The 27,945-nt window shown below is 43.5% G+C and overlaps 1 protein-coding gene across 1 annotated transcript in view; it reads left to right on the top strand.

Moving 5' to 3' along the window:
* Positions 1-27,945, top strand: part of COL25A1 (collagen type XXV alpha 1 chain) — a gene marked incomplete at its 5' end in the record, with an annotated part of 558,067 nt that overhangs the window by 331,064 nt on the left and 199,058 nt on the right. Inside the window, one exon of the mRNA XM_025212861.1 lies at positions 21,431-21,447. Coding sequence (XP_025068646.1) covers positions 21,431-21,447 — 17 coding nt within the window. The remainder of the gene's footprint in view (positions 1-21,430; positions 21,448-27,945) is intronic.

The raw sequence follows: 27,945 nt of genomic DNA, 5'->3' as shown, positions 1-27,945 counted from the left end.
AGACATGCTCTGAGTCTGCTTACCAAATCAGGTCCTTTGGGGATACTTTTCAGCAGATTGTTTCTACATTGCAATGGAGCTCACATGAGAGTGAGACACTTCCACATGCACAGAAGCCTAAATTTAGGCACTTAAGGAACTTTGAGGTCCAAAATTATGCTGAATGAATTGAAGAACTAATAGATATTATGGCTACTAGAGTGGGGTTTTCTTGGAACACGGTTTTAGACTTAGGCACCTGAATTCCTTCTGTGTTCCATTTCAGATACTTAAGGGGTCTCTGGACCTAGCCCAAACTCTTGCATTGCCCATGTGGAAGTAAATTCTGCCACTTTTTTGTATCATATAGTGAATCTGCAGTACTGTACAGAGTAAAGTCCTACTCTGGGATGCCATAACATGTTCCCTATTCAAGATTTATGTCAATCTCACGTTAACATATGTGGTACTCCTTTGTCAATTTTTTTCACGTGGAGTGTATGATTCCACGTTAAGAAAATTTTCTTAACATGCCCTCCAGAGAAAAACTGGCTTACAACAAATATGTTATAATGAATTATTAACTCAATGAAGAGTATAAATGGTTCAAAGCTAACATCAACTACTAAAACGCAAGAGCCTGAACTATGCAAAAGAAATAAAAAGCATCTAATGCAATAGAAGCTCTAAACATATCAAATAAATATATAGTAGCTACTTTCAATTGAATATGTGACTTTTAATTTTAGAATGTAATCTTCTGGTTAATTTTGGTGAGATAAAAGAATCCTTAAGGGATAATGTCAGATTTGGGGCTGCAAAAAGGGTAAGTGGTTTGCTGGCAGTTCACAGGTCAGTTTGGAAGTCAGTTTGCCCCCACTCCTTTTGAAGGGAGATTCTTTCATCTTTGTGTAAGGGAGGAGGAAAAAAGGAACCTTTTGGGACCAATAGGCAGTAAACAGGCCAGCTTCCAGGTGAATTCACTGGAGAAGGTGTGCTTGGAAGAAGGGCCTTAAGAGAGAGAAGGCAGATTAACAGACCCAGGGAGATAGCTGGAAGACATTGCAATGCCAGAGCCACTGCCACTGCCTCTGCTTGCACCTGTCAGGTTTATGTCCAGGCAGGACTGCTCACCATTGAGGCTTCCACCCAGGTCCAGGTTTGGCATTGTGGGGACTGCAGCTTACAGGTTCCTTCCAGTGGCGGCCAGGTTGGGGGGTGCCTGTAGTGTGAGCAATGCCTCCTGGTGGTGTCTCTCAGGGAACAGGCAAAAGAGCTATAGGAAGAGGTGGTGAGGCTATGAAGCATCCTCTGTCATGTGGAGTTCATTGATTTGATGTTTGAGGGAGACCCCAGGGACTGTGGAGAAAGAAATGCCAGAGGCACTTCCAGAAAAGAGAGAGGCCATGGACTCCCAGGAATGTGGAACCTGGAAGCTTGTGACCTTTGGCAGCAAGCAGAAATCTTTACCTCCACCTGCAGCAGTTCATCTGGAGAACAGATATGCAGCACTACAACAGAATAGGAGGAGCATGTTTCATTGGTGGAGGAAGACAGGCTAGGCCTCACCAACGTGGGAAGGTTTGAGACAACCACTACCAAGAAGAAGTGATGGGTGGTGGTGGTTGGAGACTCCCTTCTGCAGGGGGTTGGAGGAAGCCGTATGCCAACTTGACCTGTTGTCTCAGGGAGTCTGCTGCTTGTCCAGAGCCCAGATCCAAGATGTTACAGAGCATCTACCGAGACTCATCTGGCCCTCTGACTACTACACCATGCTGCTTATCCATGTGGGCACCAATGATACTGCCAGGGGAGACCCTGAGTGGATCAAAAGTGACTACTTTGCTCTGGGTGCAATGTGGAAGGTGTCTGGGGCTCAGATTGTGTTCTTTTCAATCCTTCCGGCCAGGGAAAAGGGCCTGGGCAGGAATGGGTACATCCTGCAGATCAACACCTGACTGCTTAGGTGATGTCACCAGCAAGGCTTTGGCTTTTTCAATCATGGGATGTTCTTTCAATAAGAAGGATTGTTGGGAACAGATGGGATCCACCTGACAAAGAGAGAGAAGAGCACCTTCACAGACAGGCTCGCTAAGCAGTGAGGAGGGCTTTAAACTTGGTTTGCCGGGGAATGGAGACCAAAGGCATGAAGTAAGTGGGGAAGTGGGAGACCTGGAAGAAGAGAAAGCAGGATGGGGCAATAAGGGAGGTGTTCTCCTACTTCCTGAGAAATCAGGGCAATAGACTAGTTCCTCAGATGCCTGTACATGAATGCATGGAGCCTGGGAAACAGGCAGGAAGAACTGGAAGTCCTTACACAGTCACAGAACTATGACATGATTGGAATAACAGAGACTTGTTGGGATAGCTTATATGATTGGAGCACTTTGATGGATAGTTACAAACTGTTCTGGAAGGACAGGCAAGAGAGAAGAGGAGGAGGAGTTGCACTTTATGTAAAAGAGCCATAGGATTGCTCAGAGCTCCAGTATGAAACTGCAGATAGGCCTGTTGCAAGTCTCTGGGTTAAGGTTACAGGGGAGAGCAAAGGTGATTTTGTAGTGGGTATCTGCTATAGACCATTAGACCAGGAGGCAGTGGTGGATGAGGCTTTCTTCAAACAGCTAGCAGAAGTTTCCCAATCACAGGCCCTGGTTCTCTTGGGGGACTTCAATCACCCTGACATCTGCTGGGAAGACAATATAGCAGTGCACAGGAGATCCATGAAGTTTTTGGAGAGTACTGGGGACAACTTTCTGGTGCAAGTGCTGGAGGGGCCAACTAGGGGCCATGGTATTTTTGACCTGCTGCTCACAAACAGGGAAGAATTGGTGGGGAATGTAGTAGTGGATGGCAACTTGGGCAGCAGTGACCACAGGATAACTGAGTTCAGGATCCTGAGGAAAGGAAGGATGGAGATCAGAAGAGTAAGGACCCTGGACTTCAGAAAAGCAGACTTCAACTTATAAGGGAACTCATAGGCAGGATCCCCTGGGAAACCAGTCTGAGGGGGAGAGGAGTCCAGGAGATCTGGCTGTACTTCAAAGAAGTCTTACTGAGGGTTCAGGGACAAATCATCCTGATGCACAGGAAGACTAGCAAGTATGGCAGAAGACCAGCTTGGCTTAGCAGGGAACCCTTCAGTGAACTAAATCACAAAAAGGAAGCTTATAAGAAATGGAAGTTCGGACAGAAAACTAGAGTGGAGTATAAGAGCATTGCTTGGGCAAGCAGGGATTAAGTCAGGAAGGCCAAAGTGCAACTGGAGTTGCAGTTAGCAAGAGATATGAAGGGTAACAAGGAGGGTTTCTACAAGTATGTTGGCAGCAAGAGGAAGACCAAGTGTGGGTCTTTTACTGAATGGGGGAGGCAACCTTGTGACAGGGGATGCAGAAAAGGTTAAAGTGCTCGATGCCTTTTTGCCTCAGCCTTCACAGCCAAGGTCAACTCCCAGACTACTGCACCTGCAGCACAGTTTGGGGGGGAGGTGAGCAGCCCTCAGTAGTGAAAGAACAGGTTAGGGACTATTTCGAAAAGCTGGGTATATACAATAGGGCTGTGCAAAGCTTCAGTTGCTCATTCAATTCAGAGGAGATTTGGCCCAGTCTCCCAATCTGAATTGAATCAGGAGCCCAATTCAAAGGTCCAAATCCCTCTGAATCAATTTGGAAAAAGATTCAGAGGAGATTCGGTGATTCAAGCAGTCCCTGCTCACTGCCGCAGGGAGCTGGACCATGCAGGTAAGAAGGGAGGGGGGGATCCCTGCCAGGCCCCAACCCCTGCCCACTGTCCCAGCCCCATCAATGTCTGCGCCACCTGGCCCCAGTGTCACTTAAAAAAAAATAAAAAAAGCCCCGCCCAGCCATTGGGGCCTCTGGGAGCTCATGGCAGAGACCCCCCCATGCAGCGCAAGGCAGTGCAGGGCAGTGGGATCTGCCCTCCTCCCCCGTCTGGCAGGATCCAGTGAGTTCAGGGCTTTTTTTTTTTTTTAAAGAGATGCTGGGGCCAGGCAGGCTAGCCATTGATGAGGCTGGGAGAGCAGGCGGGGGATGGGGCCTGTTCAATTCAGAGATTCAGCTGATTTGGCTGCGGCTGAATCTCCGATTCAGATTCAGCCAAATTGATTCGAGACAGTGATTCGAATCATCGAATCAAACCACTGTCCCCCGAATTAGCCGAATCTGAATCTGAGGAAAATACTAGCTGCTTCACACAGGCCTAATATACAAGTTCTTGCGGCCGGATGGGTTGCATCCAAGGGTTCTGAGAGTGTTGGCTGATTTAATTGCCAAACTGCTGGCTATCATCTTTGAAAGCTCATGGCATTTTGGAGAGGTCCCAGATGATTGGACGAGAGCAAACGTAGTGCCCATATTTAAAAAAGGGAAAAAGGAGGATCCAGGGAACTACAGACTGTCAGATCGCCTTAATCCCTAGGAATATCATGGAGCAGATCCTTAAGGAATTCATTTCTAAGCACGTGAAGGAGAAAAAGGAGATTAGGAACAGTCAGCATGGATTCTCTAGGGGCAAGTCATGCCTGAGCAACCTGATTGCCTTCTATGATGAGATGACTGGCTGTGTGGATGCGGGGAGACAAGTGGATGTGGTGTACCTTGATTTTAGCAAGGCTTTTGATACAGCCTCCCACAACATTCTCACAGACAAGCTAAGGAAGTACAGGCTGGATGACTGTAAGGTGGCATAAAGCTGGCTGGAGCATTGGGCTCAAAGGGTAGTAATCAGTGGCTTGATGTCTAGTTGGCAGCTGGTATCAAGTGGAGTGTCCCAGGGGTTGGTCCTGGAGCCAGTTTTGTTCAATGTCTTCATCAATGACCTGGAAGATGTCATAGAGTGCACCCTCTGCCAGCTTGCAGGTGACACCAAGCTGGAGGGTAGGGTTAGGATTCAGATTGACCTAGACAAATTGGAGGACTGGGCCAAAAGAAATCTCATGAGGTTCAATAAGGACAAGTACAAAGTTCTGCACTTAGGACAGAAGAATCCCATGCCTCAGTACAGGCTGGGGCTGACTCACTGGGCAGCAGCTCTGCAGAAAAGAACCTGGGAGTTACAGAGGATAATAAGCTGAATAGTAGGCAACAGTGTGCCCTTGTTGCAAAGAAGGCTAACAGCATACTGGGCTGTATTGGTAAGTGTGTTGCCAGCAGGTCAAGGGAAGTGATTCTTCTTTTCTATTCAGCACTGGTGAGGCCACATCTGGAGTAGTGTCCAGTTTTGGGCCCCCACTACAGAAAGGATGTGGACAAATTGGAGAGTCCAGCAGAGGGCAACAAAAATGGTGAGGGGGCTGGGGCACTTGACTTATGAGGAGAGGCTGAGGGAACTGGGTTTATTTAGTCTAGAGAAGAGAAGACTGAGAGGGGATTTAATAGCAGCCTTCAACTACATGAAGGGAGGTTCAAAAGAGGTTGGAGCTACACTGTTCTCAGTGGTGGCAGATGACAGAATGAGGAGCAATGTTCTGAAGTTGTAGCAAGGGCTAGATATTAGGATGAAACTTTCTCATTGGGAGGGTAGTAAACACTGGAACAAGTTGTGGAATTCCAGAGAGGTGGTGGAATCACCATCCTTGGAGTTTTTGTAAGACCCAGCTTGACAAAGCTTTCAATAGGATGGTCTAGTTGGGGATGGTCCTGCTCTGAGCAGGTGGTTGGACTAGATGACCTCCTGAGATCCCATCCAATGCTAATTTTCTATGATTCTAAGTTATAGATGGAGAAGGTGGTAGTTCATCTAGGTCTTTCCTCTGATCCTCTCTTCACTTCTCCTGGAAGACTCTTTAACCGTCTAATAGATCTCAGGAAGTTCTTGTGTTGAGCATATATGTTATTGATGTCACCTATTATTCCTAGTTATGCCCAAACTGAAAGCATGATAACAATATAGCTGATATCTTGTTTAAAACAGTTTTATGTATATCCTAAAGCTCTCCTTCCCCCTACTGATTTTTCCCCCCAATATTTTTTATTAGTTTTAAATATAAATGTTTACAAAATAGTGGCCTCTACAGTAACACATATATAAAAAGAAGCATTGACTGTAAACAGAAATAAATTTATTTAGTAAATATTTGTCACTTGTGCATATATAAATAATATACTTTTCCAACACTTTTCAACCTGTAAATATTCTTGATGATTGAAATTCATCTTTCTGCAGAGAACTAGAATAAATGGGCTTTGTGCAGGGAAACCATTGTGAATTCGGGCAAAACAATTTATAGGTAATGAGTGGGGGGGGTATTAATTCACTATATTACATACAAACGTCACCCTATTCATTGCTATTAAATAATCAGCTCAGACCAATTCCCTAGGGTAATGTCTACTTAAAAAAAATCTCTATAGGTATTCTTTGATGAAAACCTCTCTGTTCTGGGAGACCTTTGAGGGCAGTTCAAATTGTAAATTCAGTAAATATTCAGTAAAAAGCTACCTTTTAAAGGTACTAGAGATAATGTAGAAAGAAAATGCTTTATAGATTCCACAATGACCACAGGAAGTATGCCAGTGATAATGATGACCTTTTTAAAAAAAATCTTATGGTTTCCCCCTCTATCATGGTGCAAGCTGTCTAGATCTTTTCTGAATCATTGCCTCATTGAGAATCATGCATTTTATTTCTTCATGTAAAAAAATGCTAATTAGTAGCAACAACTCAAAAAAGCAAGAGATTTGTTCTCTCTAGCTACACAGCTCTGGAAGGAACTAAATTAGCTTGAGCTTAAAACTGACTAACATATGGTCATCTTTTGGATTCTTCCTTTTTAAGAGACAATAAAATGTCTTCAAGTATGTATAAGATTTCCATACCAATCATGGTGTCCACTTAAATAGTCTCCTTTACTTTCTGCATAATTTTTTCAACTGCATTTTAGAATAATCTCAGCTTTTCTTTTACTATTCTGTTTGAACCACCCTATTTTGCTTGGCCAAATACTGATTGTTTCCATTTTTCAATAGTATGTATTTGTCTGCTGTCAACAACACAAGGAGGTAATGGAGGGAAAAAGAAATTAACTGTTAAATTTTGCTGGTTCAGGTTCAATATTCCTTATAAAATAAGTATTCATTCTTATGGTGAATTAATGACTTTATAGCAGGCTGGGGATAGCTCAGCTCAAACAGTCCTTGTTCATAGTCTTTGTCTCCCTGGGCAAACTCCTTCTCCAGAGGAATCAATGTAAACAATCAGCAAAACAAACACACAAATAGCCCACGGTCTTTTCCCAGACCCAGAGAGAGTGCCTGGGCTCAGTGTTGCAATCTTTAGGCTGCACTCTTCCTTCTCGCTTTCTAGCAAACTCCTTCCAGCAAACTCATGGTTTCTCAGCTTCCCTCATGTCCTTGGTGTGCCCCATAGGCATCATGGCTGCTTGCAGACCTGAAATTCCACCCCCCCCCCCAAAAAATGACACTTTAAATTTGGTGGTGACACATCCCCACCCCACCCCCAACCTGGCTCCCTACAGAGAGCCAGTGGTAGTGGCAGCAGCAGCAGCTAAAACCCCTCCTCGCCTCTGCATGCCATGCCCTTGCTCAGGACCAGGCTGGAGATGTGCGCGCGCACACACACGAACACACCCAAACCCCAAGCCTCACTCCCTGCAGAGACCCAGCAGCAGCAACAGTGCCGTGCCATGGCACCACTGGGCCCTTTGCACACACAACCACTGCTGACTCTTGCCTGCCCTGCCCTGCTGTTGCCTCCTGCTAAAGGGCTGAATCCTTCCATCTGTGGATGGAGTTCCCCTGCCCTGTCTAGAAGCCAATCGTTGATTCTCTGGATCATTGTGTATATGTAAGAAGTCTAGTCAGATGTCTGATTAAATCCATTTGTGTCTGACAAGCCCAATTCAAGAGCGACATAGCTTGTTACAAGTTTCACAGATCCATATGTTGTCTCAGTTGTAGTCCAAGTTTACAGCATGCTGCTTTCTTCTTTCTTGCTTTGCTTCCATCCTCTGGATCAAAGCCACTTCATGTTGACCTGCACCCAGAGCCAGATGTTCTCTCCAGATAATACAGGATTCTGTGTACTCCTCCCAGTTTTCTGTGTTGATGCTGAACAACGTGATATTGTTTTTACAAACATTGTGGTAGAGGGCAATCCCACTTTCTAGAGCCATCTTGAATCTCACTATACAAAATATTCTTGGGGATATGGTCTTCTCCCATTCTCCTGTCATGGCCAATTCATCACAACCTTTTCTTCTTGATAGTTATTTCTAAGTGTCTCACCCTTGTATGCTTCAGTACCTCTGTGTTGGGTATTCCATCTTTGCACTTTATTTTCAGGATCTTATGAAGACATCTCATTTGGAAGGTGTTCAGTCTCTTGATGTGCTTAGCATATGTAGTCCACATTTCTGAAAGCCTTCTTCTAGTCTGGTTTGAAGCTAAATATCATCATTTCTGTCCTTGAATGCATGAGAATCAGGAATGAAAAGTAGATGTTAAAAAGCATAGGGACTAAGGAACCACTCCTTCACCCTATTGTCGATGTCAAAGGTATTTGATTATTTGTTTTCAAACACTACAGTTGCCTTCATACCTTGATGTAATGAGTGAATGATGTTCAACAATTGCAGGAGACAACCCAGTTTCTTCAGAACAGGCTCTCCTGGACTCAAACTAGCCTCTCAGGGGATCCTACCTATCAGTTCCCTGACTGAGTCAGTCTTCTTTTCCCCTGAGTCGAAGTCCAGGGCCCTTTCTCTGCTGCTCTCCTTCCTTCCTCTCCTCAGGATCCTAAACTCAGTCATCTCATGGTCACTGCTGCCCAAGTTGCCCTGCACTACTACATTCTCCACCAATTCTACCCTATTTGTGAGCAACAGGTCAAGAAAAGCATGGCTCCTAGTTGGCTGCTCCAGTGCTTGCCCCAGGAAATTGTCCCCAATATTCTCCAAAAACTTCATGGATTTCCTGTGCACTGCTATATTGTCCTCCCAGCAGATGTCAGGGTGATTGAAGTCCCCCAAGAGAACCAGGGGCACCGGCGGCATCTGCAGGTAGTCGGTGCTTGCCACCCCCCCACCCTCACCTCCAAGGTGGCTGCCTGCAGGAGCTCCCCACCTGCCGCCACTACGACCCCGCCACCTGCGGGCAGTCAGTGTGCGCCCCCAGGCTCCAGGGGCACATGTCTTCCATGCAGACAACCCAGGCATGGGCTCTGGATGGCTGCAGTGGGGTGGGAGGAAGGAGAGGGGCATGCACAGACAGAGAAAAGCAGCCAGAGCCTGCAGGCAGCTGGGAACTCAACCCAGCCTGGCCATGTGTGGAGCAGCACCCAGCGAGTAAATGTGTGAATGGGAAGGGGTGCAAGGGAGGGAAGAGGCATGGGGGGGGCAGGTCGAGACCCCCACAGGGGGTGGTGAATGGGGTCCCAGGGCAGGTCTCATCCAGTGGTACGGGGGGGCTCCTGCTGCTGCCCACACCCCTTAGGGCAGGCACAAGGAATATGTGCCCCCTGATCTGTGCTGAGCGAGGTATGAAGTTGGGCTGCCGCTGTGGGTTGCACTCTGCACCCTGCTGCCGGTGCCCTGGCAGCTGCACAATGCCATTTGCCTCCCACCACCGGGCAGGTGGCACAGACAGCATGCAGGAGGCACGTGGCATCGCACCCAGGGCACCAGCAGTGGGGTGCAGACTGCAGCCCCTGTAGCAGCAACCTGCCTCTGCCCCATGCACAGATTGGGAGGGCACATGCCCCCTTTTCCTGCCTCAGGGGTGCGCGCAGTGATGGGATGGGAGCTCCCCCGCGCCCCTAGACAAGCTTCCCAGCCTCCAAGTGTCCCGTGACTCACCCCAGCCCCTGCCCCACTTCCTCCCTCACCGTGGGGGCCTCATTTTGCCCCCCCACCTCTTTCCCATGACAGATTTACTTGCTTGGGGTGGGGGGGATGCTTCTGCGCACACACACTCAGCCCCCCCAAACTATATTTTCTCCCTCCACCTATGCCAACTGCCCTACTTTCTCAGGAAGAATAGAAAGTAGGGCAACAGAGGAGAAGGCTCCCCCTGTTTGTGCTTCCTCCAGGCCACCCACTTCCCCACTTACCTTAGGGCTTTTGTCTATATCCCTAGTAAACATAATTAAAAGACCTCCTCACTAGGTTAGAGAGCCTGTCTGTGAAGATTCCTTCTCTTTGTCAGGCAGATCCCATCTCTTCCTAGCAGTCCTTCTTGGAACAACATGCCATGGTCAAAGAAGCCCAAGCCCTGCTGACGACACCGTACGTGTAGCCATGCATTAATCTGCCTCTGCTTTTTCCCAGGCTTTTCCCTTTGACCAGAAGGATTGAGAAGAACACCGTCTGAGTCCCTGCCCCCTTCACCTTTGCACCCAGAGCCCTGTAGTCACTTTTGACCCACTCAGGGTCACCCCTCACAGTACCATTGGTGCCCACATGAATGAGCAGCATGGTGTAGTAGTCAGAGGGTCAAATCAGTCTCAGTAATTCCTCCGTGATATCGTGGATCCAGGCTCTGGGCAAGCAGCAGACTTCCTTGAGGTCAAGCTAGAAGATGAATGCTTCCATCCCCTGCAGGAGGGAGTCTCCAACCACCCATTGCTTCCTCTTGGGTCAGTCCTCCCAACCTTGAGGAGGCCTGTCCTGGCCTCTTCCACCAATGGAATGTGCTCCTCCTCCTCTGTTGCTAGGGCTCCATATCTATTCTTCAGGTAGACCACTGCAGGTAGAGATGACTTCTACTTGTTGCCAGAGGTCACAAGCTTCCAGCTTCCACCTTTCTGGGAGGCGTTCTCCCATCACAGTCATTCCCCCACCTGGCTGTCACTGGAAGGAACCTGCAAGCTCTAGTCTCCACAGCGCCAAACCAGGACTTGGGTAGAAGCCATAACAGTGAGCAGTCCTGCCTGGACAGACACCTAACAGGTGCAAGTAGAGGAAGAGCTGGCAATGGCACTTGCTCTGGCATTGCAACGTCCTCCAGCCATTTCTCTGGGTCTTTTAATCCACCACTTCTTTCTTCCTGCCCCTCTTTCCAAGCAGACCTTCTCTAGCAAACTCCCCTGTAAGTTGTCCTGTTGTCCTGTTTGCTGTCTTTGTTCACTCACTCCCTAATCGCTCGGGAAGTCTCCTTTTGTACCCAGCTGGGCCTGGCTCCACCCTGTTGTGAGGATTTTGTCAGACACAGGCAGCAATTACGCAGCCAGTGCCACTCCTCACTGCTCAGAGCACATGCCAAAAATGCACACAGCCACCAAATACTCAACAAGCCAAACACACAGGCAGCCCTGGCTTACTTGCCTTCCTGGAGTGGGATCTTGTGCTTGGTGCCTGACTCCTTTTCCCCTTCCCTTTCCTCCTCTGGCTCCCAGTGAACTGCTTCCAAACTGCCCTGTTTGCTATCCCTGTTCACTTACTTTCCCCACACTGGTGAATCCAAGCTCAGGAAGGAACAGGAAATAGATGCTACACACCTCCTTCTGGTGTGTCAAATGGTGGGGATGGGCTCCCATGCCTTTCCCAGACTGGGGTCACCTTGGTTTGGAGAAGCCATAGGGGCATTGTCCTATTGTTCCCATCCCTGGTGTAGGCCAGGAGAGGAGTGGAGGGGCAGCTGCCAGGTGTTCCCCACCCACTCTCCAGACCAGGGTCCTGGATGCAGAAGACTGGCTTGGGGAAAAAACTGGGAGCTTTGTCCAGCTCCTCCCTCCACTCTGCTTCCAACCTGGGGAAGGTGCAGGGATTCTTTACCACTGCTCCACTCCCCTGGTGACCCAGAGGGGCAAAGCAGCCACTGGTCTCCCAGATTTTCCCAGACTGGGATCACCTCTGTGTCAGGAAGTTTCAGAGAGCAGGGAAGAGGGAGAGGCTATAATCTGAACACCTGTGTGCTCTCTCTCCTGGAAAGAGTTCTACTGGTGAACATTTCTTATAAGTTTTCATCGGTAGAAATGAACAACACCTGTTCATGGCCTACGTATATGTTATACATCGGGGTTAGGAGATACTGAGGAAGTATAATAGTGAACTCTTTATCTTTTTCAGTACATTGGATAATGTATTTTCTTCATTATACATCAATAAAAATTGTTATTGGGGGAGGGGAAGAAAGGAGGTTTGTTTTCATGAGACCAAGTAAAAACTTTTGCAGCATCTCAAGGCAAGTGTAAACTTTCTTCCATGTCTTAGAATAACTCTTCTAAAAGGGAGGCACCAATTGCCATTTTTAAGTATATTTTTCATTGTATATATGGTGTACATCTTTATAAATAAAGGAGCAAAAGAAAATCTCATTCTTGGAAGCAGTACTTTCAAATTGGTTGCTGTACAGCATGTTTCCTGCCATTCATGATGCTGCAGTTGTTTACTGCTAAACTTTAAAAGTGTCTACACATTTAAAGCCATTTGTGTTTTAGGCACAGGACATGAGTTAGCTTTCTTTGAACTGGGTTTGTTGGACTGATAGTATTCTAGTTTCTTCATTCATGTTCTGTATTCCATTTGGTTTGGCTTAGTCCAGATATAGACCAAAGATTAGATCCAAAGCATCTGGCATTACAGGATAATGTCAGAATTATGCTTCTGCTTTAAAAATTATGGTCATAGCTCTTCAAAATGTGAAGAAAAGTTAGAAAATGTGACCCACATGTAACTGATGCGCCAATGTCTGCCTGACTCTGGCAACAGCATGAAACAGTGGCTCCAAGTTGTACAAATTTCTTTATTCATTTGAACTGAAACCCAGTATCTCTATAGAAATGCTATCTAGGATGTACATAGGGTGTTGAATTGCCTTAATTATTCCAATTATCATTAGATTAGTTCATTTGGACTGTGGACCTAGTTTGCAGTACATCGAGGACTTATAGTTGATTTGCAAAATATTGCGATTTGACACTGTGTTCCTTCTTGATGCAAAATTATGTCATTTTATCATTAAAATATCATATCAAAACCTAATTCTATATAATGTGAATCACAATGGCCCAGTGCACAAAACTAAGGACTCTGCATAAATACATTGTTAACTAAGTGGAGGGGAAACCAACATACAGCCTATAACTTCAGAAGACTGTCATAATGGCCAAACACCAAATTCAAGAATTCAGCTCTCAGCCTCTCCCATTTAGGTATCTACACAAGTGACTCATATTTTCAAAGCAGCTCGGCACCAAGTAGCTTCCATTTGTGGGTGCTGACAGCTTTTGACAACCTGGCCCTAAATCTTAAAGAATACTATTTCGCTGAATGTTAAAATCACATACGTCAGAAAGGGGCAGATTCCGAGTTATATCAATATGGATCAAAATAAATCTATTGAAGTTAATGGAGTTTCACTAAATTTACGTCCATGTAACTGAAATCAGAATGTGGTTATTGGGTAGTAAAAATAATCTGTGCATTATCGTGTGCCAGTAGATTCAGCTGTCACTAAGCAAAAGCCAATATTTAGTGGAGGGGTTTTTTAAATATGTGAAGTATAGGGAAAATGTCAGTACCTCAGCTACTGAAATATAGTAATTGTTGGCAAATGGTGCCTTTTTATTAGCAGTCCTTGTAATAACCTCAGTTGTGACTTAAATTACTTCTGAGATTTTGGAGAGCAGTCTTCATGTGTTCTGGAAGCCATAATTGTGATAACAGCCTTACCATAGATGGCTTACCTAATACGGTTTTCTAATTGTTTAAAGCAAAATACATAAGCCAGATGCATTATTTCATATATTCTGTCATGTTGTACCATTGTGGCTTGTTAGCCTAACAAATCTTTCATTTCAAGTTGAACACTTTCCTGTCAAACACCAGCTACTGCCTGATTACTTCTTACCATATTGTTCTTATTACTACACTCTTAGGTCTGCTTCTCTTGCTGCTCTTTTTCCTTAACTTTGGTGCCTGTGATGTCCTTAAGGTATTTCACTTAACTGCATACATACAGTAAATCATCTTCTAAAGCCTACAGTGTTCTACTAACGTATATATTTGCCCCTGACATCAGTGTTCATATAATTTAACCATTTAATTTTGTTTTGGCTTTTGATTACCCTAGGGTCCGATTGGTATGGATGGAAAGCTGGTAGGTGATTTGTTCAAAATTGGTATAACCTAGGTCTTTCCCTGCATTTTCCCTCTCTATTTGAATCATTTGTGCTAAAGTGTACCTCTTGGCATAACCTATGAAGCCCTTAACAATCTAGGCTTGCTTTATGTCGGTGAGAAAACACCTTTCTCTTTTGTATCCATCCAAGGAAACTGAAATCAGTCAGATCAAGCCTACGTCCCGATCACATTCTGTCTGTTTTGCTGAAGCAGGACCGTCTCTGTCGAATTATCTCCCTGGAGCTCCATCAAAGTGTCTTTGTGACTGTCTTCAAAGCTCACTAAGATGCCTTTTGATTTCTAACAGCACCTCTATGATCCTTTCAGGCTTGCTTTTTCTCTGTCTCTTTTTGTATTTTTTGTTCCTTTGCCCACCTTTGTTGGCTGGTTACATATGGGAAGCCCCAGCTTTGTTTTTGAATTTATTCGTATCGTATTCCAGACATCCTTTTCGGGGAATCCATTTTCTAAAATGAATTAATTCCATAAACGGTTAAGTTTAATATAGTTGAATGTATTCATTTATTAATTGTCACAACAGTTTTACAAGCACAAAATGCATATACGAGCTTCTATAAATAAAAATTGAGATGCATCTGACAGGGATTGAGGTTCTTAAAGTTTAAGCATTTAAAACAGTAAAAGATATTCTATGGCATTTATATACGGGCTCCAGGAGTGGGGGGAGGGGCGCTTTAATTAGAGTACCCGGAATATCATGTGTATCATGATATTCCGGGCACTCTAATTGAGTGTGCTTCGACATGCTGTAATTACAGCACGTTGGAGGAGCCTTGTAGGGGTGTGGAAAGCTTTGGTCCCTGATTTGATTCAGTGAAGATTCAGCCCAATTCGATGGCCAAATCTCCGAATCCAAATAGAATCAGGAGACCCTTTAATCTCTCTGATTCGAACCAGAACCCTCTGAATCAATTTGGAGAGCTTCAGAAAGATTTGATGATTTGGACATAGACACAACTTTAAATATTTTTTCTACATACCTCAAGATACCAGGCAGCTCATGAATGCTGAGATGCTGGGGCAGATAGAGCATCCAACAGTAGCGCGGGGGGCTCCCCAGCGCACTCAGCAGCAGACCTGGAAGTGGACCAGAAGCAGTTCTGGTCCATTTCTGGGCCTGCCAGGGAGTGCATCAGCAACTGGTGCCTCCTGGGTCTGGGGGGGGCATCAGGGGTCACCCTGTGGCCGATCACTGAGCGGGGGAGTGCAGGGGGGCCCTCCAGTGCGCTCAGCAGTGGACCTGGAAGTGACCTCCATAGGACGCTCCATCCACCCCACCATTGCGGTATTCATGAGCCACACTTGGTACCTCGAGGTAAGTAGAAAAAACATTTAAAGCTGTGTTTATGGCCGAATTGCTGATTTTCTGAATCAGCATCAAATCTTCATATTTGAATTCAACAGAATTAAATTGAGGACAATGATCCAAATCAACTAATCGAATCACTGTCCCCGATTTGGGCCGAATCTGAATCAAATACAGCCCGTTTCACACACCCCTACAGCCTTGCTATACATCTATATGTTCCCCATGATAATTGGGCCCCATTTCTGCTTCTCTTTCCTCTCTCTCTTTCTCTGTCCTTCTCCTCTTTCACCAGTAGGACCCATCTTTACTTTGATACCAGGAATGTCTTTCTTTCTCCACCAACCGCTTTGTCTTGCTGCCAGCTTTGGTCTCCCTCACCTGGCCAAACCCATCACCTCTTGGTGCCAAGTTCCCCTCCCATCTTTATAGGCTTTCTCCTCTATGCTCAAGGAGCATCTTTCTCTTGCAAGCTAAGCTTTCTACCACCTCCAGTCACTAAGCATCTTCATCTTACTTTTACCACCTCTGTTACTTGACTGGTAGACCTTTGCTGTTGGCTTCAGTACTTCAGCAGCTTGACTGTCACTTTCTTGCCCCTTTCTTTCAGTGTTGTTTGCCCTATCAGGGTTGAAATCTGATTAGCTGGGATAAAGTGGTCAGTTAGTGGCCACTCAAGCCCTCTTTGATCCAGGCAGCTAAATAGGCTGCCAAATTGAACTGAAAATTTATAAATGTTGGCAGCAAAATGTTGAACACTGCAGCCTTATATGTGTAAATCTGAAAATAAATAAATAAATAAATAAATAAATAAAAATATATATATATATAAAGTAAAACTGGTCGCAAGACAGCTGAAAACAAGAAGAGTTATATCATCAAACTCAGCGTACACAAAAAAAGCAGTGGAAACACAATGAAACACATGAAAAAGGGTTGTTGATATAATAATCACAAAAGCAATGCCATGCATGGTTCAAAGCTGCAAACGTAAGAAGCAGTCCAACTAGTTTCCCTATGTTCCATATCCCTATCAGCATAGGGAATAAGTTGTACATTCACACACAACAGTGTTCTGCTGTACATGAAAGCCAGTAACGGACTATAAACAGGAAATAAAATGACGTATTGTAGCATCATTAGCCAAACTGAGGACAGTGCCAAAAGGAAATAAAATATATACCTCAATAGTGACATTATATTTTAAAAATTCTGGCAGCTTCAGAAAGTTATACAGAAGTGGCTGGGTTTGAATTGGGGGCTCTTGGTGACTGTTGGACTTCCTATTTCTGTTCAAATAAAAAAAATGAGCATACCCTTAATGAAAAGGAACAGACCACTACATTTTTTCTAGTTAATTGTATCTATGCTCTTTTATGATCAACCTGTCCACTTTTATATGGGTCTTTGAGTCATATGGGCTTACTTTATTGGCAAAACAAGTCTTTGTTCCTGTTAGCATTACAGAGGTATTGCACATACAGGAGAACAAGAGGGATTTTATCCTTCCTCACATACTGTAGTCAAAACCATCACCTTATTAGTAGTGATGCTATAAAAGGCAGTTAGAATCCAGCTGGATTTTCAGAGCCTGGTGTGACTTTACAGATTTGACAGAAAAAAATAATGCTTAATATTTTTAATGTCAGCAAAATTTGATATGGCAGAACCAATTAATGTGCAGCCCTGCAAAATCATTTTTAGAATCACTTTTCTGAGGGGAATTATACTGCAATCATCTAAAATATTATAAGTTATACAAATGAAAGCAGCTACTTTTTTCCAAAATATATAGGACCAAATCCCACATTAAACTAAATGTAGACGACTGCAGCGAAGTTGATGTTATCCTTTTTTTCATGTGCAATGTAAACATTGTATAATATGTACCATTTTTAATAGTCACATGCTGTCATTTCAGGAAAAAAAAGCCTCTGCTAGACTTTCTGTGTTAAAGTCAGTTTTTTTCCACAGTGATTCTTACCTAGAATTTAAAAATTCATTCCCAGCTAAAACCTGCATATATTGTGCCATCCAATGCATTGTGTTAAAAATCCATACTGTCATTCTTTGGAAATGATTTAAATAGGAGTAAGTTACATTGCACTTCAGTGTTCTTGGTATTACCTTGTAAAATCAGCACCTATGTGATTATTATGGAGCTACTTGAGAGAATTTTAAAAAGAAATAATGTTCATAGAACCATTTAAAAAAAGAAACACAGAAGTCACTCATCTAGGGCCAGTGTATGCCCTGTCATGTGCAGATACACAAAGAAGGGAGAGAATGAAGCAAAGTGCTTCTCCATTATGTCCTTTACATTTGGAGCTCTTATGCTGCAGTGTATCACAAAGGCACCTAACCTCTGGAAGGACAATTACAGAATCATAGAAAAGTAGGGCTAGAGGGGACCTCAGGAAGTCATCTAGTTCATCCTCCTGCTCAAGGCTTAATGGCAACTGTCAGAGCTGTAGAGTAGGGCTGTGTGAAGCTTCGGTCCCTGATTTGATTCAGTGTAGATTCAGCCTGATTCAGTGGCCAAATCTCTGAATCTGAATCGAATCAGAAGACCCTTTAATCTCTCCGAATCAAATTGGAGCCCTCTGAATCAATTCGGAGAGATTTGGAAAGATTCAACGATTTGGACACAGACACAGCTTTAAATGTTTTTTCTACATACCTCAAGGTACCAGGTGGCTCATGAATGCTGAGATGGTGGGGTGGATGGAGCGTCCCACGGGAGTATGGAGGGCTCCCCAGTGTGCTTGGCAGCAGACCCAGAAGTGGACCAGAAGCACTTCTGGTCCACTTCTGGGTTTGCCAGGAGCGTGCATGGGGGCCCTCCTGCACCTTCCCTAGCTTGGCAACTGGTGCTGGGGAGGCACCCAGAGTCTACCCATGGCTGATCGCCAAGCCAGAGGGCCACGGGGGGACCCCCCCGCATGCTCAGTGGTGGACCCAGAAGTGGACCGGAAGTACTTCTGGTCCACTTCTGGGTTTGTTGCCAAGCGTGCGGGGGGCTCCCCCCATTCAGCTGTGGAACATTCCATCTGCCCCAGCATTGTAGCATTTACAAGTCGCACCCGGTACCTCGAGGTATATAGAAAAAACATTTAAAACTGTGTCTATGGCCGAATCACTGATTCTCCAAATCAGCATTGAATCTTCAGATTTGGATTCAGCTGGATCGAATCGGGGACAGGGAGCTGAATCAACGAATCTAATCACTGTCCCCGATTTGGACTGAATCTGAATTGACTACAGCCCGTTTTGCAAACCCGTACTGTAGAGTTGTCCTTGTGTCTGCACCTGTCAGCATAGCTGACCAGCCCTAGGACATGTACTGTACCCTGTTTTGCATGCATAGCCCAATGACATTTTTTTTACATGCGATTTACTTGAAATACTTAAAGAGGAAGAATTAAGAGAAAATGTTACTCTATCTGGAGTACCTGGTTAGGAAAAGGAAGAGTATGTAAACTATAAAGGATATAAAGAAATATATAAGAATCAAGAAGGGTTAATAGCCATGAAATAGGGAATTGGATCTATACATAGTTTCGTATTATGTATTCACATATGCAGGGAGATAATACATTTAGATCACAGCAGACATGGATTTTTTTGTGTGTTTTAGGGAATTTAGTATGCAGTTGCAAGTTGGATAATCCTGGTTCCTGTGATTGAGACAGCCTGTATATATGAGTCTTTTTAAGAGTGATGCAGCTCTAATAATCCCATTATCTCCACAAAGCTTTATGTTTTCATGAAGCGTAGTTGCAGTAGATGTCCTCTAGGGATGATACTGCTCCACCCTTTTCCAGTGCACAAAAGAGGGTTTTTGTTTCAGTGTAACCCATGTCATACAAGCTTGTATTGCATATATGGTAAAAGAAATGCTAAGTTAAAAGGTGAAATCCCAGCCTCATTGAAGTCAATGCTAAGACTCCCATGGGCTGTAGAGGAACTGAAATGTCATTTTTTTTCTCTTATTTACCCATGTGTTTGTACATACAGCAAGCTGCTACGCAGCTCACACCAGTCACTCTGAGACATTCTAGTATGTTGACACAAAGTAGGGAATTAAGAAAACTGTCTGTTTTTTAACTTTTGTTTGCTTTTGTTTTAAATATAAATCTTAACATTCCTTGAATGTTTTTTGGTATTTCTGGATACAGAGATATTTCTGAAATTATTTATTTACATAACATTGTATGCCCCTGTTTGTTTATATGTATTTTCATGCATTCTTCTAAATTTGGATCATGTATAGTGAACTCATTGTAGGGTTGCGTGGTTAGTGTACACAGTCCTGCAGTGTACCCAGTCCTTATAATGTACCAGTCACTGGTAGACAAAATTCCCATTGACTTCTGTACTGGCCCCAAAATGTATATTTACTGTGCCATTGCCTTTAAATTGTTGCAGTTGGTAGGATGAAGTATGGGATTTTGGGAGATTCTGTAGAACCTGGGTAGTTCTGATCATTGTCTTAGATTAATTCAGTCTGAAATGTAAATCCCCAGAGCTGACACATTTAGAAGTTGCATTTTTAGTAGATCCATTGGACTTTGTATATATTGCTTTGGCCTGAAAAACAAACTTTAAATGTGGCTGGTGCTGAAACTCACCACTCAGAAAGGATAAACATAACATAACAAATACACTTGAGGAAATCTGTAATTTGCTCTCAGGGCAGAATGTGACAACCACTACTCTCCTTCAGTTTCACTGTGATAAACCCATAACACTCCACAATTTTTGGTATAGTCATAGGATTACTATTGTAAATGCTGCATTTGTAACTCTGAGATGCATTTTGCTCTGTATTTAATGTAATAAAATTTGGTTAACTATAAGCAAAAAGTTATATTTTTCAGATAACTGCTGCAAATAATTAGTTGGAATGCATCTGAATTATTCTCTTTAAAATTTAAAATAGATCAAGTCCATTGTAGTAATACAAACCACTTAATCCATTTTGGCAGTTATGATATATTGCAGCTGAAGTGAAGAAACTTGATACATCTTAAAAATATATTTCTGCAGTTATTTTCAACAAAAGAAATGGTTATTTTATTAAACTAAAATTTTACTGAGTTACTAAGAAAGACAAAAGCTAAGTTAGTTTTAAAAGCTCAGATACTTGCCTCTTTGTAAAAGTTCCTCACTGTCTTCCAGTGTCATCTGATCATCTGTAAGGTTGTAGTTCACAGTCATGCTTACTGTATTATACCAGAGTGCATTTCCTTATCTCATGAATGATAAGAAGAGGATGGGATATACTCGCCCATTTTTATTGTCTTGCATACAATTCAGGTTGTGGGCACCTGTTGTAGGAAGTCTCTCCAGAAAGGGATTGCAACAGCATGAGATTCCTGCAGTTTCTCAGTCTATTATGAGTCCCTCAGTCTGGACTAGGACTGGCCCTGAAATGAGAATTGTTATCCAGGGAGGGGAACAGATGAGAGATGCGCTGAACGTGTGTATCCACATTTGGCCTCTATTAGCCTTTTGAGGCTGCAACCTTGATTTAAAGCAATTATTATGTGAGAGGTAGAAAGACCTTCCTGGTAGGTTTTTCTCCCCAACATGTGACCCTCTAGCCCAGTGGAGAGTATTTCATAACTCTGGGGAATCAAGCCTCATTAAGTTATTTCAGTGAAATAAAGGAAAATCATTCCATGTCTGTATCTATATAAGCCAAATATTTGTACCTTCTTGCTTGCTCCTGTGCTTAACTTTAATCTTTCTATTATTTCCGAGTTATGCTGATCTGACTAGGTCATCTACGAGGTATCTTAAATGAAGACTCATTAGACTATTATAGTCTTGGTTTTCATGGATCACTTCTTTATAACAAACATCCACTAATTTAAATCTATTTGAATATATCATTCAGATTTCAAAATCTAGATTTATGAAGGTTGCTACTGTCCCTTTATCAGAAAGCTGTGATTGTCCATGTCTGTTAAGGCTAATAACAGCTTTTTGTAACACTTCCTTTTTTTCCCTTATTTTGAAAGGTCAACCTGGTCCTCAAGTAAGTGTTATCTCATCCTTTTACAATCGATTATGCCTAACTGAAGGCCATAGAACTAAGATTATCAGAAATTTCTTTCCAACCTGGCATGAAAACTCTCAAAACTGGTAACTGTTGAACAACACAGTAAACAAATCTTTCTTGATAGAGAAACCTAGGGTCTTCATTTGCTTGCTTGAGTCCCATCAGCTGTTTAACCAAACAATGGGCTTAACAGTAGACTACATAGCAAAGCAGGCCTCTTAACTGTGGGCTGATAACTTTAAAGGAAGGTAAAATAACTTAAACTTGGAGCAGAATCTGGCGTGCCTTAACTGCTTATAAATCGCATACTAATAGTGTTACAGTCCAGGAATCTTTCAGTTATTTCTCTGCTGGCTACTTTGATTAGTTATACATGAATTAATTCTGCTTTGGTTAATTATACCACAACTCCATATCATATGATCTGTAATTTAAAAATGGAAGCATGAGGCACCTGAACTACAAATGCTAGAAGGTTCTGCAGCATTTCAGAAAAAAATCCAAACCCTTTTGTTTTCAGAGGAAAACTTTTCAGTTTTTGTGCATTCAGTTTTTAAAGGAATCAAAACATTTTTTCTATAGAAATTTTGTTTAATCCAAACCCCAACTTTCTTTTTTGGTTGAAAAATTGCTTTGATGGAAAAATTTGGATCCAGTCCTCACCCCTTAGTTTGGGGCACCATCTGTCATTGTTGTCTTACACCCTGTATGCAGAGTATCAGGTACCATTCACGAGTATTATGTTATGAATATCATGTCACTGGTATTTGTCCCTTTTCAGCTGTTTATAATAAATACAGATCTATGAGGCATAATGGCTGAAGTCTATCCAGGCCTTGTGCAAAGACCCTCATCTCATACTGCTTATGTTCCATAATGGCCTTGTGATATAGTAGCTGTATAAAAAGGCATCTGTATTCCATGACTTCTCTTGGAACCAAGAGAAGAGAGAAGTTCCAAGGGAAGTGGTGCTGGCTCCTACCCTGGGGGTCTTTAAAAGGAGGCTAGATGAACACCTCGCTGGGGTCATTTGACCCCAGTACTCTTTCCTGCCCATGGCAGGGGGTCGGACTTGATGATCTGCTCAGGTCCCTTCCGACCCTACCAACTATGAAACTGCATAGAGCTGTGATGCAAGATGGGTCTAAGCCTTAATATATGTGAATTGTTTTTCACCCTGTAAGGGCCAAATCCATAGAAAATTCATCCAGATTGTTGTATAAGGAGCCATAATTAACAGAAGAGCTTTTATTGCTGGCTGTTCCTCAAGTGAAATGGCAAAGAAACCCAACCACATGCCCAGCTTCCCTGCCACCATTTTTAAGCAAGGGGCCACTGATACATGAGACACAGTGGTGCTTTAATCTCAGAGCCACTCTAATTAAAACGCTGCCCTCCTCCCACCCTCAGAGCATGTGTAAAAGTGGCCAATCTTACTAGCAATAATTTTACCGGTCTTAATTATGCTCTTGAGGAATTTGGACTGTAAAAAATTATTGATGGTCTTGGCTAAATTAAATGGCTTCCTGGCACCAAAAAGCAAATTTCCTATGTTGAGAAAAGAACACTTAGAAACTTTCCAGTGTTATGTGTGTATTAATTTGTACTAAAATCAGAGCTAGATTACAGTGCTGTGTATACTGAAGTCTTATATTAACATCTATTCTTGGGTTGCCTTTATTTTTATGATGTGATTTCTAAAGCTGTGATTTCTACCACATACAGAAATACTGCATATAAATGTTTCCACAACAACTGGATAACAGCCCATGCTTTTCTTTCTTAATTTGTATTGATTCCATATATGTACGAGAGTGTTTCAGAAACTAATGGCAGAATGGTGGCCCACATTGTGTGTCCACCACAAAGTAGGAAACTACCCAGCAGCAGGGAACACGGATAGCAACATTGCTGAATGCACCTATTGTTTATACCTCTGTAGAGAAATTATGTGGTCCGGTAAATGATCAGTGCACACAAAATGATTTAATTCAAAAATTGCTGTTACTTTAAAAAAGAAAAACAATGGGTGTTTTTTTTGGTAAATGCACTACATAAAAAAGATTATTTAATTTTATGTTTTCCTGATGTAGTTCAGTTAAAATGATCTCTACAGTACAAATTAAAAGCGTTTTCCATAAAAAGCTTATACTTATTTTAATATGCTGGTGGTCTTGACCCTAAACCAGAATTACAGAATTTCTGGCACAGGCTTTAACTAGTACAGTACCAACTTGTGGTTATTTCTATGTATTATAAGAGAAACAGTTTCGAATTTTTGTCAAGAAAATTATTTTGAGGAATAATGGGGAATATATTAATTAATTTTTGAGTTAAAAGGTCCATTTTAAATTATTTTTTATAATTAAAGTTTTTCTTATCTAGAAGCATGAAATTACTGATTGACCATTATCAAACAGGTTCATTTTTATTGTCAGTCTATAATATCCACATTCTGACCTCATGACCATGCCATTCATATTAAAAATATGGAATTGCTCTCATTTATGAAAGAGTCTATAATTTGGACCTAATCAGAGGTGAATGTATCATCCTAATTCATAGAATAACAGTTTGTTTTCCTAGTAATAAAAAAAATCATGTAAATATTACAAAACAATATATAATATTCCAGGGAGAAACCAACCTTAGTTAGAAAATCCTACTTAGCCACTACCCATCATTGAGAAATGTAAATACCGCTTTTACTACCTCATACTCTTTTTCTTCACAGTTAGCCATCCAAAATTGGTATGCCTGCTTTAAATAAGGAAGTTGATTTCTGTGCTAGGTTGGAGGCCTGGGATGACTCGTGGGGCTGGCTTCATGTGGCATGAAGGAGGGGCCAGAGTTTGCAGCTCAGCTAGGCATTAGTGGTTTTTAATAGGGGTGTGCAAATTGGGCCATATTCAATTTGGATTCAGATTTGGCCCAAATTGGGGACAGTGATTAATTTGATTCAATTCATTGATTTGGATCACAGTCCCAGACTCGGTTCGGCCAAATCCAAATCTGAAGATTCGATGCTGATTCAGAGAATCAGCAATTTGGCCATAGTCACAGCTTTAAATGCTTTTTCTACATACCTTGAGGTACCAGGTGTGGCTCATGAATGCTGTGATGCTGGGGCAGATGGAATGTCCCACAGGAGTGTGGAGGCCTCCGCGTGCTTGGTGGTGAACCTGAATGTGGAAGTACTTCCAGGTCCACCACTGAGCATGCGCCCCGCACCCCCCACTGATCAGCCATGAGGGGGCCCTGGGCGCCCTCCTCAGATCGGGGAGGCACCAGTAGCTAAGCTGGGGGGTACCGGGGGGGGCCATGTGCTCCCTGGCAAACCCAGAAGTGAACTATAAGTGCTTCTGGTCCACTTCTGGGTCTGCTGCTGAGCACGGTGGAGAGCCCCCCACGCTCCTGTGGAACTCTCCATCTGCCCCACCATCTCAGCATTTATGAGCTGCTCGGTACCTTGAAGTATATAGAAAAAACATTTAAAGCTGTGTCTATTTCTGAATCATCAAATCTTTCCGAATCTCTCCAGATCGATTTGGATGGTTCCAATTCAATTCAGAGAGATTAAAGGGTCTCTTGATTTGATTCAGGTTCGGAGATTCGGCCACCAAAGCAAGCCGAATCTCCACTAAATTGAATCAAGGACCGAAGCTTCGCACAGCCCTAGTTTTTAACTCTGTTACAATTCTGGCTTAATGGCCAATTCAGTAGTCCTTGTGAGAGGTTTACAGCTGTAGCATTTGTCTGAATAGGAAAGGGAGGGCAAGTGCAGCTGACAATTAGACTGTGCCCCTGCTCCATGTGACCAGACATGTCTCTAGAAATATCTTTTTTCCCTTCATTCTGCCTTCCCAAAACTAGGTGTGTGTCTTATTTCAGGGCATGTGGTTTGCAAGAATCTGTGGTCATTGTAGTGGATTCGGGCTTTGTTATAGTCTGCTTACCAGACAGCGTGATGCCTTGATTATTCCTGGTCTCTGTCATGCTAACAGTACTATGTCAGGCAGATAATTTTGGTGAGAGGACAGAACTAGGTTATAACCCACTCTTCATACCACTTTTCCTCTTGTGTATAAGACATAGCACCCCCAGAGAAACTGCCCTCTTCCCCACAGTGGGCCTTCTCATCTGAGCAAAATATGAATTACATAAACTAATGTTCTTGTTTTCATGTTTGGTAAATAACTGCAAAAGAATTTTACTTCAATTTGAAATTTCCCAGTGCCACACTATTTATGTGTAGCATGATTTGGTACAAATAGGTATGAGATTTTTGAAGTTCAAGTTTTGCATCATCGTATTTGACTCCAGAAGTCCCATGGTATTGGTTCCATTTTTATGATCAGAGACTATTTTGATGGGCTGGTTGTTGTTTTTTTGATGCCTTCATAGAATGCTTTTTTTTGTGACTTGAAAAAAAAAATCACTTGGCCACAGGGAATAGCTCTGTGCTGTCTTGTATAACAAGAATCTGGGGAAGATCAATTTAACATCTCTTAAAAAATGTTCAAGGTTGCCTGAGAGTACTGAAGGCACTGAAGCCCATCTGCTAGGGTTCTACAAACCAGCACCATTTCGTTTTGACTTGTGTTTGAAGATATTTCTAGTGACATGTCTGGTCACATGGAGCAGGGGCACAGTCTAATTGTCAAGGGGACAATGTTTTGTTTTGTTGTTTTGCTTTGAAGCACTGGTCCGTTTCGTTTCATTGAAACTGTTTTAATGTTTTGCCCATAGGCTATAATGGGGAATCATGAAAATGCCGATAAATGTATCATTTCTTGCCTGATTTGGATAAAAATTTCAGGGTTGGTAGCCTGTTTTGAGAGCATGATGCCTGCCAAGTTTCAAAGAGATAGGTGCAGGGGTTTCTGGGAAACTGCACCTCAAACTGCTGACAAGCAAAACTTCTATTACTTGCCAGCAGCGGCAGCCTGCTGTCATCCCACACACAGATCCGGGGGCCCGTGCCCCCCAGGAGGGATGTGGGTCAGACTCCTCCTGGGGGGTGTGGGTGCCCAGATCTGCACAAGGAATAAGAGCAGGCTGCCTCTGCTGGCTGGGACCAGTGCTGGGTGGAGCCCATGCCAAGCGCCAGAAAGCCTGGTGCTGCCACTTGCCCCAGCCAGCAGCGGGAGCATGCTGTCATTCAGCACCCAGATCCCCAGGAGTCCTGCGGGGCTGCGCCAGACTCCTCCCGGGGAGCACCAGTCCCTGGATCTGTATGCAGGATGACAGCATGCTGCCACTGCTGGCTGGGACCGGTGCTGGTGCAGTCTGTGCCCAGCTCTGGGAAGCCTGGTGCTGTTACTGACCTCAGCCAGCAGCAGCAGCATGCTGTTATCCCACACACAGATCTGGGGGCCCGTGCTGCAGCAAGCCCAGCTTAGAAACTCGAAACGTTTCAAAACTTTTTAAGCATTTTCAGTGCCCTTGTTTTGTTTTGAAGCTGTTTTGAAGCCTTTTGTTTCTTTTTGATTTTTCTGTTTTGAGCTTGAAACACGTCAAAACAGCTTTGAAATGAAACACCTGTTGACATTTTGCACAGCTCTACCATCTACCAAATATGTCAGAAGTATAGGTAGCAGGTAGCAAATGCTTTTTTTTTGACGATCCATCAGCAGGAGGTGCTGGAAAGAATTAGGGCAACCAACTTCTCAAAGTGCAAAAGCAACATGCCATTTAAAAAAAAATTGGGGGTGGGTATTGTACCATTGGCACTGCCTGGAGGAGCTCTACAACAAGAAATGAGCATGGGGTGGTAGGTGACAGGGTGCTGGCAAGGGGTGGCTGGAGGAGTGGAGGAGGGGTGAGGGGAACCAACTACAGTAGGAGGGTGGGTGAGCAGTGCTTTTCCCTGGGGTGGAGGGGGTCTAAGGATGGGTTTGCCCTTCTGGAGCATGCTGGGGGATAAGGCCAGAAACCTCAGAGCCCCTGAGGCTGGGAGGTGGGTGGGGGGTGACGCATGGGAACTGTGTTGAGGGGAACCTGGAATAAATGCTGTCCCAAAGTCAGTCTGCCCGGGACCAGGACTTGATGTTTACATTTTGGGACTGTTTTGCCCAATTAGGAATAAATGGTCACCATAGAAAGAACTGTGTGGGGATCACAGGTTTCAGGGCCTAATGTTGTTCCTCATAGGTTCAGGCACTCAGTATAAAGGTACATAGACTTTAGTTCTGAGAAGGCTGGTTTAGTCAATGTCCCTGTGTTTCATCTGGCTATTTTAAAGCTATACATGTCACAAGAAAGCACTATAGTGGAGGTACACTATCAAGATCCAATGAGAAATATATTAGCTTGTCTACTGCAAAATTATAACAGCTGAGCCCAATAATCTCCATTCTGTTCTCAACCTCAGACTTACTGCTTTTTTTCAGTTGTCACACACCAAAGTTTAAAATTGCATCCGTCTCTAACAGTTTCTCTCCATGGGTGCCTATATTATCAGTGGTCTTAAGA

The sequence above is a fragment of the Alligator sinensis genome, unplaced genomic scaffold (assembly GCF_000455745.1).
Source record: "Alligator sinensis unplaced genomic scaffold, ASM45574v1 scaffold66_2, whole genome shotgun sequence".
NCBI classification, from domain to species: domain Eukaryota; kingdom Metazoa; phylum Chordata; order Crocodylia; family Alligatoridae; genus Alligator; species Alligator sinensis.
Note: the sequence above shows the minus strand (reverse complement) of the source record. Positions and strands in the feature narration are given on the sequence as shown.